The 12173-nt window shown below is 55.5% G+C and overlaps 1 protein-coding gene across 1 annotated transcript; it reads right to left on the bottom strand.

Annotated features, from left to right (window-relative positions):
- Positions 1 to 580: 580 nt before the first annotated feature.
- Positions 581 to 1996, bottom strand: MESP1 (mesoderm posterior bHLH transcription factor 1). Its single transcript, XM_004278381.3, has 2 exons — positions 1268 to 1996; positions 581 to 942 (listed from the first exon to the last, which is right to left on the bottom strand). Exons 1-2 carry the CDS (start codon positions 1994 to 1996, stop codon positions 868 to 870), a joined length of 804 nt encoding a protein of 267 aa, XP_004278429.1. The 3' UTR covers positions 581 to 867.
- Between the last annotated feature and the right edge of the window lie 10177 nt (positions 1997 to 12173).

Below are 12173 nucleotides of genomic sequence, written 5' to 3'. Positions count from 1 at the left end.
GGAGAGAAACCAGAGTGAAGGGAGATGGGAAAATCCCAGGGTCCAGGCCTAACGCTCCAGCACAAGGGGAATAAGGACTTGGGACACATGCAATGAGCCCTTGGAGCTGGTGTCCCCTCAGACCCCAGAATGAATGGAGCTGGCAAAACCCTACCAGAGCTGAGAGCCCAGATTCTGAAGTCATACCTAGGCTTGAGTACTGACCCTTGGCTTACTTATCCTTCTGCAAAATGATTACTTAGGTATGAAATGTGTGAAGGACCTGGTGCACAGTAAGTACGCACTAATGGAAATGCATTTTCTACAGAGATACTTGGTTTTATTCAGCTCCCCACCAGATTCAAAGAAAAGATGGACAGACTCCGCTTGCTGCCACTTTCTCCATAGAATCTCCTCCCCCCTCAGGCTAACCCATCTGGAACAGGAGGTGCTAAGCCAGGGCTGGGGAAAAGGAGGAAGGGGTCTGAGCCTGTGGGCTTTGGGGGCTGAAGACTGCAAGAAACCCTCCCAACTCTCCTACGTCCTTTGGAGGAGAAGAAGGGAGCTTTGTGCCCCTGTAGAGAAAGAAGAACTTGCCAAGTGACACCAGCACAAAATTTATTCACAAATAAATAAACACGTACTAGGCAGAGCCTCCTGCCTGCCTCAAAGTGTCTACCCTCTGGGTCCCTCCATCACGGGAGGGGTTGGGGAAGTCCGTCCTGGGTGGGGACAGGCTCTCCCTTTCAGCAATGCCCATGCCAGTATCGCCAGTGCCCTCTTCCAGGAAAGGGAGTCTAGAGTGGGACCTCTTCGAAGGCGCAGAGGCCAAAAAGGCGTCGGTGCTCACAGAACGGGGCGCCAGATGTCCGCCGTCACTTCAACTACTCAGGCCGGCGGCCACTCCAGGGGCGAGAGGGGCATCCAGGTCTCCAGCAGGGCCAGTACGTCGCCGGGAAAGAGCTTGAGGAGAGAGGGAACAGCGAGACCCTCAGCGTTGGACACCGAGCGTGGGTGTCCGCCTCACGAGCTCCACTTTCAGGGCGCCTCTGGCGGGGAGCGGGACCCCACCCCCTGCGTGTACTCTCCCTCCCCTCGCCGCTCGAGCGCCCCGGGCACACCAACGCTGTTGCTCCGGAGGGCGAGCAAGCGAGGCCGGGCCGTCAGTGGGGAAGCCGCACGGGGGCTGGTCCCCGCAGTGCGCGCCGCGGGACGCGAGACAGTAGGTAGCGCCATCCACTACTGCGCCGCGCCCGGAGGGAGCTCCGCGCGGGAAGGAAGTACTAACCGGAGATGAGGGGCCTGGCTCCATCGCCGGCCCTTCGGGGCACGCCGTCTCGTTGTAAAGCACCGGCGGATCGTGCGGCTCGGGCGCCGCTAGGGCTCCGGGGTAGGCGGGCGGGGACCCCCAGGACACCACGGCGCTGACGGCTGAGCCCAGGTCTGGGCCGCACGCCTGTGCCTGACTCTGCATCTGCATCTGCGTCTGCGTCTGCGTCTGCGCGGGGCCGCCGTCGGGGCACAGCGGGCAGCCTCGAGGGAGCGCCGCGTCGCTGTGGCGCCGGCGCCGGCGCTGCAGGCTCTCCTCGCTGAGGCCCAGCACGGCCGACAGGTGGCCGATGTAGCGGATGGCCAGGCGCAGCGTCTCGATCTTCGTCAGGCTCTGGCCGGCAGGCGCCACGGACGGCGGCAGAAAGCGGCGCAGCTCGTGCAGGGCGCGGGCGAGCGTGCGCATGCGCAGCTTCTCGCGCTCGCTGGCGCTCTGCCGCTGCCCGCTGCCTAGGCGGCTGCTGCGGGCGCCGCGCCTCCCCGCAGTCGGAGCGCGGAGGGCGGCGCTGGTGACGGGCCTCCCGGGGCTAGACACAGGGCTGCTGGCCGGGGCGCTGCCCCAGGAGTCCGGGGACGAGGCGGGCGAGCAGCCACAGTCCCTGTTGGAGGCCGGCGGCGGCCGAGCTGGGCCCCAGCCCGCGGAGAGGATCCAGGACTCAGAGAGCGGCGGGCACAGGGACTGGGCCATGGCAGCGCCGGCGCGTCTGGGGGCCGGCGGCCAGCGACCGCTTTATCCTGAGCCCGAGGTGTGAAGTGGCCCCTTCCAGGCCGCATCAGCACTTCAAAGCGGGCTCGGGGCCTGGTGGGGGCGGGGCTTGACCCTTTGAACCAACGGGGCGGGGGGGCGAAGGTGCCTGCCCGTTGGCTGCGCCAGGTTGGCCCCTCCTGGGTGCTCGCATGGGCACCTGACCCAGACACTCGGGCCTCCTGCCTGCGCCAGTGCCGGCGCTGTCCAGGGTGTTGGGCCAGCTCAGTAGGTTAAAGGAAGCGAGGTCCGGGAACTGGAGGTTCAGTACTTAGGTTTGGGTCTGCCTTCACCTGTTGGGGACCTTATGTAAATTCTTAAGTTTTCTTGAATCTTCGTTTCCAGTTTGAATGATGGGAGCCTCAGGGCATAGTGCAGCCAGGTCTGTGGACTCGTATAGTGACCAGGAGTGGGGCCCTGATTCCTGCCAGAGGCCAGAGTAATCCGTTCCTCCTCTGAGGCAGGTTGGTCCTGGGTGCACCCTTCCCTGGTGGTGGTGAGTGGGAGGGACAAGGCTACCCTAGGTAAATCCAACAAGTTGGCTGAATCTGGGCAGGTTGCTGGACCGTCTGAGTGGAGGGAGAGGAAGCCTGCTGCCCTCCAGGCCACCTTCAGCCTGGCAGGATTAAGGGCTCGGCCTGTTGCCACAGCTGCCACCACTTGCCCCTAGCTGGTATTCTGCCACCTTGGGGCAGGTATAACGGGCCTTACCAATGAAATGTGAGTGCAAATGACACAGAAAAAAAGCATTTAACAAAATTCAGGGGAATTCCCTGGTGGTCCAGTGGTTAGGACTGGGCTCTCTCACTGCTGTGTTCAATCCCTGGTCAGGGAACTAAGATCCCACAAACCACAGAGAAGCCAAGAAAAAAAAATCAGCACCCCTTCATGACAAGAATTCTCAGCAAACTCAGACTAAAGGAGAGCTTTCTCAGTCTGATTAAAAGCATCTACAAAGAAGCTACAGCTAACAGCATACTAAATAGTGAAAGACTGAAAGATTTCCCCCTAATACTGAAAACAAGGTGAGGATGTCTGCTCCTACCCCATGCCTCTTCAACGTTGCCGGGGGGCGGGGTGGTGCATCTAGCTTGTGCAGTAAGGAAAGAGAAATAAAAGGCTTACAGATTGGAAAGGAAGAAATAAAACTCTTATTTATGGACATGATTGTCCACATGGGAAATCTCAGAGAATCTACTATATTGCCTGCCTGACCCCTCAGGTTTGAGTTTGCACATTGTCAAAATAGCCATTTCATGCATGGATGTCTGCTCTCCAGCTAGACTGTGAAGTACCTGGTGTCTGGTATCATGTCTTCAAAAGAAGTGGTAAAAAAAAAAATTAAAAAGAAGAAGAAGTGGTATCTAGGGTCTCTTTCAGTGCCGGCGGTCTACTGTTTTGCATCCCCCATGGCTTCCAGTTCTGTGAGATTGATGGCTGAGCTGGTTTGTAGCAAAGAAAGCCAAGTGGCTTGGTACCTTCTTCCTGGGCATCTCTGCTCACCACCTCCCCCCTCCCCTTGTCTCTTTTTTCTTCTACTGCCCTTGGCCTTTTCTAACACCCTCTATACCCTCTACCCTGCAGTCTGTCCCAGCAGCCCCAGATGCTTATGCCCATGGTCACATCCAGGACAGGCAATGCCAACCCACCATTGGGGAAAAGGGGAGGAGCCCACTCCATGGGCACATGCCATGGGACCCTGTGAGAGCCTGGCCTAGGCCTGCAGCTGTCAGCAGGGTCTGCCCCTTCCGGACCCTGGCCGATGGACGCCTTCCTGGGGTTCCACATCCAAGCCAAGAACCTGGCATTAGAGCCCAGTGATGGTCCCGATCCACTGGACCAGAGCTAACAAATGGTGAGAATTGGTTGTGCACCCAAGCAGCGGGAGCTGCAGCCTAAAAGCTGGACAGGCAGGAGGGGTGGGATCTCAGAGGGCTCTGGGCATTCTGTTGCCAACCTCTGAATGTCAAAAAATTCCTCCACTTCCCACATGATTCTGATTTCCACTTTGTAGCTAATAATTGAGAAAACTCAGAATGACCAAAAACTCCTAGACAATCAGCCACCCTTTTGTTATATTGTTATACATTTGAAAATATAATACACGCACGTGATTAAAAGTTGAACAAGTACAGAGGGTATAACAAATCTCTTTCCTATTCTCCGTCTGAGGCCTCCAATTCCCGGTCCAGAGGAAACCACCATTCCTGGTTTGTGGGCAGCAATGCTCTGAAGTGAAGTTTTATTTTATTAAGTACAAAATCAACTAGACATTCTTTACACAAGAGGCCATATGTGTGGAAGGCAGACTGTTTATCGTGAAAACACAGCTCTGGCCCCTGAGGATGCTCAGATCTGGGACCGAACAGTTAACATTCATCGCTCACTTACATGGGAGCCACTGAGAGATCTGGAACAGGAGAGAAACGCCATGAGAGGGTTAAAAAGACCCAGGTGTGTCTGTGGAGGCAAAGAACTCACAAAAATGGCATGAGAGACAGGGCAGATGGGAGGGTTCCACCCCCAACCCCAGTCCTTCAGTCTCCAGCCCTAAGGCTGACAAATTGGATGTGCCACGTGGGAGTCCCTCCCTTTCCTGTTGCCTCTGAGTCTTGGGGCCCAGAGTGTGCAAGGGCTGTGGTCAGTGGGCCTGATGAAGCCAAGTGGGGGCAAAGGGGGGACCCCCAACCTAGATCCTGGGCTCTACCCCCTCCCGTCAGCCAGCCTCCCTCTTCCCTTGCCCCCATGCCTCTCTCACCTTTGATCTCCTTATCGCCAGCCTCTCCGGTGGCTTCATTAGGGAGCTGCCCCAGTTAATGAGTTCTCCGGGCAGCACGGCCCACACCGCCCTCCTGCTGGGGTGAGGACTTCACACCTCTGGGGCCTGTGTTTTGACAAGTGCCGGAGCCAGTGGCTCTTGCTCCCCTGGCCCGAGCCTGCCGTCGCCTGCCAACGTGTAAGGCTGGGAAATGAGGCCTTGGGGCAGCCCCACCAAGCGGAGGTGAGAGTTCAGTCAGGGTCCTTGGCCAGGGTGGGGGCAGGCAGGACAGGGCAGCACCCTCTCAGGCTGGGGCCCCCGTCTCAGCCTTCCTGCTAGGAACCAGCCGGCTTCCTCAGGCCAAGCCTGGGTCCTGGGCGCTCTCCCCCTCCCACCTCCCAGCCTCAGCGCCCTCATTTTCCCGGCCAGGCCATCTGACATAGGAGTGCTAATCAAAGGTGCAATGTCAGTACTGCCCTTGCAGCCCCTAATCCCTATCCCCTCGGGAGCCAGAGGCCCCAGGAGAAGGAAGCAGCTCTCTGCTACCGCCAGCCTGTTTGGCATCAGCAGGCGCACCTCCTGGGAAGCTCCTAATTTGGGTGTTTCCTATTGCCAGGGATCTTCCCGCCACACCTCGGCACCAGCCTGAGAGGCAAGCCCTTTCAGGGGAGCGATTGTTATTCATGAAGTCCCCACCTTTAGACAGCCTAGGACACCCCTCTGGGGTGTGGCCAGTGTGGCTTAGAATAGAACCCCTGCCCTGCCATGTACCACTTGTGTCACTTGGGTAACTCACTCTCCATCTCTGGGCCCCAGCCTCTGCTTCTGTGCCATGAGTAATACCTACTGTGCTGATGTGATGTGGGTGTCATTGCCTTGCTTTGTAGTTAAAGACACAGAGGAGCAGAGCGGCGGTCCTACGTCACATGGCTAGTAGGGGCAGAGCTGGGATCCATGTGGCTCTGTCTGGGACCAAAGCCAGTGTTCTGTCCTACCACCAGCTCCCCTGTCTCCTCTGGAGGACTTGATTGGCTCCTTTCCTCCTGGAGGGCCGCCTGGAGAGTGAGGGTGCCGAGGTGGGGACGACGCCCCATAGTCCCCAAGCCTCCATGAAACCTCACTACAAGTCACTGGGACCTGTTGAGATGTAAAAAGAAAAACGTTTCCGGACCCACGCTGGAGCTGCTTGAACCAGAATCCCTGGAGGAGATTCTGGGTATGAAAAGTAAAATCTCCCAAGAATTATGAAGCTTGGCCACTTTTGAGAAGCAATGCCCTATAGTGAGCACCCCCCAATCCAGAGAGTGGAAAAGGCACGGGGAGTGCCCAGCCCCCCACCATGGAGCCTAAGCCCCACTGGGTCGTGGATAGATGAGGCCGTGCTTGTGCTGGAGAGGGGGCAGCAGCCACCTGAAGCCCAGAGCAGTCAGAGGGCCCGGCAGGAAGGCTCCCAACTTCTCCTCCACCTCCCTCCTTCCCCATCAGCCTCCCAGCTAAGGCCCCGGAAGCTCCCAGGAAGCCCCTTCCAACTGAGATCAGCCCCTCTCCTCACACCTTTAGCTCCCGGAGCCACTGAGTTGGCAAGCCATATGGAATAGATTATTCTGGACCCATGATAATCTGATTAGCTTGGTCATGGATCAGCTGGATGCGCAGCCAGTGGAAGTCACAGGAGGCAGAGGGGTGACGAGGAGGGAGGGGGTGGGAGGAAAGGAGAGAGATTTGTCAGATTCCGGGAAAGGCTCCAGAGGAAGTGCCAGAATCTCCCCTGTTCTGGGAGCTGGGCTGAGAATGCAGGGTAAGTAGGTTGTGCCTTTCTCCTTAGGGGTGTCACATTTATGCTCCTTCACTTCATCTGGGTAAGTGGAGGAGGGTCTAAGCCTTACAGTGAAACATGGGGAAACTGAGGCATAAAGGGGTTAAGTAGTTGAACCAGCCCAGAGCAAAGATGTAGACATGTGAATGTAGGGAAACTTGTCACACGGCTCCTCAGTTTCTATGGCTGTAAAATGGAGCAGGGACTCCCGACTGCCTGCTGAGCTGTCCTGGGAGACTGCATGCCTTGATTGCAAGGTACGGTCTCAGGCCAGAGGGCTGCCCCTGGGTGTCCAGTGTCCTTGCGATCCCAGCTACAGACAGCAGAGGGCGCTACCCAACCACCTAGGATCTTGGGATCTGAGCTGGGCAGACCTCCTGCCAACCGGTCAGAGGCCCTTTTTTTCTGGGGCCAGGGCCAGTGCGGGTTGGGGGTGGTGGGCTCTGGGAGCTAAGCAGGTGTGGCAGAGATGCTGGGGCTGGCTTAAGAAATAGGTGAAGCCGGCTTAGTGCCAGTGTGATGGGCCGTGTGACCCCAGACAGGCCACTTGCCCTCTCTGGACCCCAATTTGCTCATCTGTCCACTGGGAAAAACATACACCTGTATGGAGAAAGGCAGAGCAAGATGGAGCCTAGAGGAATGAGGAGAGGGGGATGGGCTCAGGAGGGCAGGGGCCAAACAGGGCTCAGGTCTCCCTACCTTCCCTACACACCTCTGGAAGCAGAGGTTGAAAACAATCAGACCACAAATTGACCGAAACTCTAGGCTCGCCAGCTCCCCTGGGGATTTGCAGGCCCAGCTCAGCTGCCAACTTGGGGCGCATCCAACACCAGCACCTTCTGAAAGCACAGGATGGAGCTCCCTCCAGGAAGGACGCACAGGTTTCAGGCTCCTTCTAACCCCACCCCTGCCCTGGCTGACTGCACAGCAGAACGGTGAGATGCCAGGACAATGATGAGGCTCCTGCCAAGTCACTGGGTGGCTCAGGCTCTCAGCCAGCTCCAGGTCATCCTTCCCAAGGTCAGGGGAAGGAGCACACCTCTGCCTCCCCTCCCCCGAGGTATCTGTCTTCAGACCCAATAAGAAGCAGAGTGGGTCTAGGACTGAGCTGGAATGCCTAGGCGGGACCTGGGAGAGTGAACAGCCTCTGGGCATAGGATCCTTTGCCAGAGGCTGGGGGACGGTGACATCCCTGGACAGAGCGGAGAACATGTTAGGGGCAAGGATAGAGCTTAAGTTGACCAGATAATAAATCAAACAGAAGAAGGGTCTTAGATGGTCAGTACTGATTATGTGCCAAAGACTAAGGATAGGATGAACTCAGTCCTTGGTTCTAGAGGTTTCCCCACCAAGAGAAATCCAAGATGCAGCCCTTGGCTGAGCCGAGGAAGTTTCCTTCACCCTTGGAGATTACGCACCGCCCCAGGCCCTGGGAGTGCAAAGTCAGCACCCGGCACAGGTGGCCAGGCTGGCTGAGGCCCCTGGGAGTGCTGACATGTGCCGCTGGTTGCTCACAACAAGGTTGGCCTCAACAACCCACACCCAAGGCGCCCCAAGGCTGGCCTGAGGCTTCAGAACAGCCTCAGCATGCCCTTTGCCCAGCGGGTTCCTTGATGGGGAATTCATCCTGATAAGAAAAAATTAAAGGTGCAAGTGAAGACGTACTGTTGAGTGACAGAACCAAACTGCAGAAAAATCCCTTCAGTATGACTTGACTGATATAAGGAAAAGCAAAAGAAAACAAAAATCTAAAAACCAGCCTCTACACAGAAAGGCATCAAATGATACCATGCATTTTGTGAGGCTCTACTGTATGTATATGCGTAAATGCATACTCACCAAGTCTGTGATAATGTACCAGGACTTATTTGGTGTGGGAGTGGAAGAAGGGCTGGGTTCTGAGGTGTGATAAAGGGAGACTTTAATCATATCTGTAATGTCTAAAATTTTTACAAGGAGTTTGCATTCATATGTGACACGTGCAGTTTAAAAATAACTTTTAAGGGGCTTCCCTGGTGGCGCAGTGGTTGGGAATGCAGGGGACACGGGTTCGAGCCCTGGTCTGGGAGGATCCCACATGCCGCGGAGCAACTAAGCCCATGAGCCACAGCTACTGAGCCTGCGCTCTAGAGCTCACGAGCCACAGCTACTGAGCCCACGTGCCACAACTATTGAAGTCCATGCACCTAGAGCCCGTGCTTCGCAGCAGGAGAGGCCATAGCAGTGAGAGGCCCGCACACCGTAACAGGAGTGGCCCCTGCTCACCCCAACCGGAGAAAAGCCCAGCGCAGCAGCGAAGACCCAATGCAGCCAAAAATAAGATAAATAAAATAAATAAATGTAAAAAAATAATAATAACTTAAAAAATATAGGTATAAGGATACACCTATGTGGAAAACTTTAAGGCATCTCAGTATATGCTAGAGAATTTGTTACCTAAACTGTAACTGCCACACCATGGAGTACTAGGCATGCCTTAAAAAATCTCATTACAGAAATAAATACAGCTACTGATATGGAAAAGTTATTCATACATTAGTAAGAAAAGGTCACAAAACAACATGCTCTTTATATATCCAAAGAATTGAAAGCAGGGGCTAGAACAAATATTTGTCTGCCAACATTCATAGCAACATTATTCATAATAGCTAAAAAGTGGAAACAACCCAGATGTCTATCAACTGATGAATGGATAAACAAAATGTGGTATAAATGTACAATGGAATATTATTCAACCATAAGAAGGAATGAAGTTTGGGCACATTCTACACTGTGAATGAACCTTGATGACATGAAATAAGCCAGACACCAAAGGATAAATACTGTATGATTAGACTTATATGAGAGGTACCTAAAATAGGCAAATTCATAGAGACAGGATGCAGATGAGAAGCTACCAGGGGCTGGAGGCTGGGGTTAAAGGGGAGTTTTTGTTTAATGGGTACAGAGTTTCTACTTGAGATGATGAAAAAGTTTTGGAAATAGAAATGGTGATGGTTGCACAACATTGCACATGTAATTAATGCCACTGAATTGCACATTTAACAATGGTTTAGATGGCAAATTTTATGTTATATATATTTTACCACAATTTAAAGGAATTTTAAATGTAACATAAAAAATATTGAACTGTACACTTCAAACAGGTGAATTATTAGGTATGTGAAGTATATCTCAATAAAGCTGTTATTAAAAAGAGAATACATATTACCAGAAGCTTCAGAAAATGGGAAAAAGAACTCAACATGCTCCCTCAATGCCTCTGTCTCCATACTCTGTACTTGTAGGGATGCTCAGAAAAGGTTAGGATGCAGAGATATGGACCAACATGTTAACCTGGTTCTCTCCGGGTGGATGGAAGAGGGGGCTTTAAAATTCCCTTCTTTTTGATTGTCTGTATTTTCTCACTTCTTTGTAATGATTATGCATTGCTTTTATAAATTAAAAAAGAAAGAAAAGGAAGGAAGGGAGGGAGGAAGGAAAAGACTTTGCAGCCCCCTTCCCTCGTTTGCATTCCAGTAGTAGAGCTGGCGGACCCAAGCCCCCTTATAGCTTTTGGAGATCAGGATGGGGAGGCTGGGTCTTCCCTCGCAGAGGCTGCAGGAGTGAGCACCACTCATTCTCCTCCTTTGTCCCTCCCTAGAGCTGCAGGACCACAGATGGTCACTCCTCCCCAGCAGGGAAGTCCCACGTGCTGAACACCTGATGCTGCATCTAATCCTCCTGGCAAGGACACCCATTTCATAGATGAGGAGACTGAGGCTCAGATGGGGACTGAGCCCAGGCACGGATGGTCCTAGGCCTGAGCCACCTCTACTGCGCCTTGTTGCCCAAGGAGAAGGGCCAGGCAGCCCTGGGGCCTCTGCAGGCCCTTCCACACCAGCCTCCTTGGCTCAGCCTTCTTGTTGGAGGAAGAACGTCGAGTCCACCTCCATGCCCCCGGCCTGCTGGGCAGCTCTCCAGATGCCTGTGGCCCCAGCCACTAGTGGCCATGTCCTTCCCCCTTTTTCCCACGTTCCCTCCTATCGGATCCTCTGCCCACTCCCAGCGCCCCTGCCCGTGCCCCAGTCTAGTCAGCCCTTGCCATGATGTGACCGCAGTCTCCTGACTGGTTTCCTGCCTCCAGCTCTTTACCTCCCAACCCCTCTCCCTCCTCAGAATTTCTGTGGGTCTCATTGCCTCCCTAAGAGTCCAAACTCCTCATTCAGCAGGACTTTCCAACCCCACCCGGCTCCCACTTGCTTGTCCACACCCCTCCCACCCTCCCCACCTCCAACCCAGGGCTCCAGACCACTTGGCATCACCCAAATTAGCCCTGGGCTTCCTGCTTCCAGACTTGGGCTCACACCTTTCCCCCCGGCCAGAAATGCCCCACCTCCACGTGGAGAAAATCCACAATTTCAAGTCCCTCCCTTCCTCCTGGGACCCGCACTGATCACCTGGCCAGGTGGCTCCGCTCTGTCGTCCATGGGCACCCCGCACACCAGGGCCCCACAGACTCAGAGACAATTTGTCTTTTTCCTCCTCCAACTCTCAGTTCCCAGAGGGCAGCAGAGACTCCTCCCTCCCTGGAGCCTCAGCCCCCTGGTTCGGAACATGGGGTGCATGGCCTTTGTGGGTTTGAATTCTGGTTCTGGGGGACCTAAAGCAAAGGAAGTGGCCTCTCTGGGCCCGGAAGAGCAGGCTGTCAGGCCTGGGGTTTGAGCACTGAACAGGCTGCTGCAGGCACAGCGCTGGGTGCCGTGTGGTGTGGAAATGCTCGGAGACCAGTAGACTGAGGCCCGGTCAGGGTGAATTCAGCTCCAGGGGCTGCTCTGTGACCTTGCCTGGTGGCTGTCAGCCTCTGGTGACACTGATGGTGCCTGCCTGGCAGGGCCTGGTCATCGGGTTTCCCTGGCTGTGCCCAGAGTCACGCACCAGCCCCTGGGGCCAGGGGAGGGGAGTATCCAGGCAGGCTGACTCAGGGCTCCCGGAGCGAGGGGCCCATGCAGGCCCCCCTGCACCCCGCTCCCCGTTCCAGGGACACAGGCTCTGCCTTTTCCTTGGGCCTCCCAGGATGGGGACTTGCAGCCTCCCACCCCCACCCCAGAAGGGCTTTCCAGGGATTCTGAGAGGACCTGCTGCCGCCTGTTTTGGAGGCCCCTGCACACCCTCGTTCCCAAGTCGACACCTTCTGCCCTGGGGGAGGCGGCCTTGTGTCAACAGGCAGACGGGAGGTGTGAAGGCAGCCACAGTGGCCAAGGGGGAGGCTGGGCTGGCCCTCGCTTCTGGCTGGTAATGAGAATACCACACGGCCCCTGCGTGCAGCCCCCTTTCCTCCCATGTTCCCACAGCCTGACCACCCCCAGGGCCTGGCAGGGACCCAAGGGGAAGGAAGGGAAAGAAAACCTACGGGGCAGAGGCCAGCCCTTAAGTTGGCTCCACGTCCTTGGGCCTGTTCCCGAGGGCCCTGCACCACCTGCCCAGGAAGAAAGAGCGGGTGGAGAACTTCCTGGAGCAGGGCTGGGGGTAAACAAACACAGGTGAGGCCTGCGCTAAGCCACCCA

Source organism: Orcinus orca, chromosome 2 (genome assembly GCF_937001465.1).
Source record: "Orcinus orca chromosome 2, mOrcOrc1.1, whole genome shotgun sequence".
NCBI lineage: Eukaryota > Metazoa > Chordata > Mammalia > Artiodactyla > Delphinidae > Orcinus > Orcinus orca.
The sequence above is the reverse complement of the archived record's forward strand: the minus strand, read 5'-3'. Positions and strand labels throughout refer to the sequence as shown.